Source organism: Ictalurus furcatus, chromosome 26 (genome assembly GCF_023375685.1).
Source record: "Ictalurus furcatus strain D&B chromosome 26, Billie_1.0, whole genome shotgun sequence".
Classification (NCBI taxonomy): Eukaryota; Metazoa; Chordata; class Actinopteri; order Siluriformes; family Ictaluridae; genus Ictalurus; species Ictalurus furcatus.
In genome coordinates, this window is record NC_071280.1 from 17,333,809 (window position 1) to 17,336,948 (window position 3,140).

The 3,140-nt window shown below is 42.7% G+C and overlaps 1 protein-coding gene across 3 annotated transcripts in view; it reads right to left on the reverse strand.

Annotated features, from left to right (window-relative positions):
• Window positions 1-1,673, reverse strand: part of spast (spastin) — an 11,572-nt gene extending 9,899 nt beyond the window's left edge. For all 3 annotated transcript variants that reach the window (XM_053615919.1, XM_053615918.1, XM_053615917.1), the window contains exon 1: window positions 1,153-1,673. In XM_053615919.1, the coding sequence (XP_053471894.1) occupies window positions 1,153-1,522 (370 nt within the window). In that variant the 5' untranslated portion in view covers window positions 1,523-1,673. The remainder of the gene's footprint in view (window positions 1-1,152) is intronic.
• Between the last annotated feature and the right edge of the window lie 1,467 nt (window positions 1,674-3,140).

Consider the following 3,140-nt stretch of genomic DNA (forward strand, 5'->3'; position numbering starts at 1 on the left):
ATGCTAGTGACACTGATATGTCCTGGTTTATGTCGTGTGGCCGATCAATAGCCCAATTATTCCATTCTAGGCCACTCGCTCTAGGGCGTACGCAGGGCTACTGTATAAACACTACAAACGAGTGTCTACAGACCTTCCCGTTCGGTATCCCACCACACACATAGCTCTTTTTAAGTCTAACCCACACGCGTATTCATCACTGATATGCTGAAGGAGTTGTTTATTTAACATGTATGGAAGGAGTCTCCAGTGTCAGAGATTTGTCACAGTCAGAACTAAAGCTGGAACTTTAAAACGTTCCAACATCTTCAGGACAGAGGGGTTCACACTTTGCGGTTTGTCAGTAAGACGACAAGCCGCGTCTCTCGTCCTCTTCACTTCGACAGAGAGAGGGAAATAAAGAGAGGCTGGTGAGGGTTTAAAGCCAAGGGTGACTGTAACATACGCGCAAACAGGAAATGACTCGTTTCATGGACGTTCCACAACATTAAACATAACTGCAAACTGATAAATCCGTCGTAAAAAAAAAAAGTACGACGAGACTAAATTGTAATCCTTGGCAAATTGCTGTGGTATAAGAGGAATAAGAGGAACGCCGCTGTTACAGGAGGTTAATCACCCTCAGGGGGTGGCAGCAATACATCCATTTCACACATCACACCATTCTATGACGGCACGTTTTCTATAATGACGAGGAATGGTTTATTCCGCACTTATATCCAGTTTTTGTTTACAAAAAGGGCAGTGTCCTGGATTAGAAACGCGTCTAATTAGATGTTATTAAAGGTGCATTAGGTATTTTTAGTCTAATTTTGTTCAAGATTAGGTCTCGAAGACCTAAACCCTAGATGGGTTTGATGTTTGAATCTTTGTTTTTTTTTCTTCTTCTCACACACGTTCACTAATCTCTGCCTCCAGAATCTACGGCGGCCCGGAGGGTGTTTATAACCTGACTGACAGGACTCCTATACAAACACAAACAAGCCGTCCGGTCCGGAAGGGTGTTTTTCAAACGGCTTTTCTCAGACACTTAGTACACACTTGTGCTGAAGTCATGGGTTAATTTTTGTACCATGTTGTAAATATCTTCCAGGTTGTTTGTACAAATAAGACTTAAAAAACAATCGGCTATTGCACCTTTAAAAGTGTTACCTTTCTCATCCTCGTCGATGCGCAGCGCCACTGAGATGAACTCAAACGCCTGCTTGTGATGCTTTTTGATCAGATCTCCGGTGGCATCGCAGTCTTCACCGTCCGCTTGCTTCGGTTTGGTGGCCATGACGCCGCAGATGGGCTTGAAAAACCAGGCTAAAAGTGAACACAGACCCGACACCACCAGCCCGAGCACTGAATAGAGGACCAGGAGCGGAGAGAAAAGAACTCGAAGGTTGTAGAAACGTGGAGGACGTTCAGGATGATGATGATGAAGCACCTCCTGGTCACAGGTGTCCTCGGGTTCAGGCCCGAACCGGGCTGCGGTTCTCTTCTTCGACTTCACTCTGCTTCCAGGCGCTGAATTCATTCACATTCACTGGGCAGAACGCTTCCATAACCAAACTAATCAGCTTTCAAATCCCATCTACTCCAATGTATTCACTAATATTCCTAATTCCTGCTTCGGCGCGCGTGTTGTTTACAGTTTGGTCATAGCCAAAAAGCGCTGTCAACTACACTTTACGGCCCCGTCCGTACTGCGCATGCGCGGAACTTTTCCCCACGCATGCGTACTCGCTAGCCAGCGTAAAGAGACAGAAGTCGGAAAAAAAGCAGGAAGGAATTCGTTCCCATGGTAACGTTCAGTGTCTTCGACCCATACGCAGTGATCATACGGATACCATTTAGCTTGCCGTGACTATGAACTCGTTTTTATAAAACATTCAAATATATCTGCAGTCAGAATCAATAGATAAATAGGTTTTGAAAGGCTGCGGTACGTAGTCATACCGGCAGATGGAGACAGAGTTGACAGAATAAAAGAAATAGGTGCACCGTACGGTATTTACCTCAAAGAAACGTTAATGGAGATTTTAAAAAATAAATATATAAGTTGGAAATGAAGGCGATGTTTTAAGTTACATTCGGTGCTGTATATGGTATGGAAGTAAGTGCTTTAATTTGACTGCTGTGAGTGCTTTAAGCTTGAGGTGTTTTGTCCTTTTTTGTCCTTTTTTTTGTCATAAACCAGACAGAAAGTACTTGTTTAAAATGTTTAAAAAAAAAAAAAATAGATACTATTAGCTACTGCATGCTCAGACAGTTGTTAGAAGTCGCCAGATGACGCCATGGATTAATTTGCATATTCATTATTAAGGCATGATCATTTCCATATCAGAACATAGAATAGAATGGAATAGAATAGAATAGAATAATTGGGACAAAAATGAGACAAACAATCAGAGATTGGTCATTGGAAACAATGGTGATCAGTGATTGGTCGCTGAGAACAATGGTGATCAGTGATTGGTTGTTGGGAACAGTGGTGATCAGTGATTGGTTGTTGGGAACAGTGGTGATCAGTGATTGGTCGTTGTACAATTTGTTGATAACCAGCAGTTGTGGTGTGAGCTGGAGAGAATGCAGAACAGTCGCTCATATCTGCTCAAGAACTTGCTAGCTTTGTTGCTGGGCTCTTTGTTGCTGGGCTCAGAAATAAAGTTAGTAAAGGGGTCTAAATAGTTGCCATATCTAGTGACAAAGTCACTAAATTGGCAACACTTGCCTGGGCATTTTCTCCCTGTGTCCACATGGATTTTCTCCGTGTACTTGAAGGTAAATGAATGCTAGTTGCCTGTGTGCAATTATTTTTTGGCTAAACTCTTTAAAGTTGCAGTCTGGCATTCAGCCTGGATAGTCATATAGGCGTTGCTATCGGATCACGGGCAAAGTTCTCTCTGAAAGTTGGATCATCCACGGACTATAAAACGTAAGAGAAAACCAGTCACCCTCTTGTGGCACTCAGATTGAAATGAAGACAACAAACTGAGAAAGCTCAGACAAAGTGTCTTTCCTACTGTGTCATTGAGACAGGGCCACACTTATCCTCAGACACTCCTGCGATGCTAAAAATCACACGACAATAAAATGTATTGCAAAACAAACTTTTACTTATTTGGGTAAATCAGGGCAGGTTAGACTGTAAT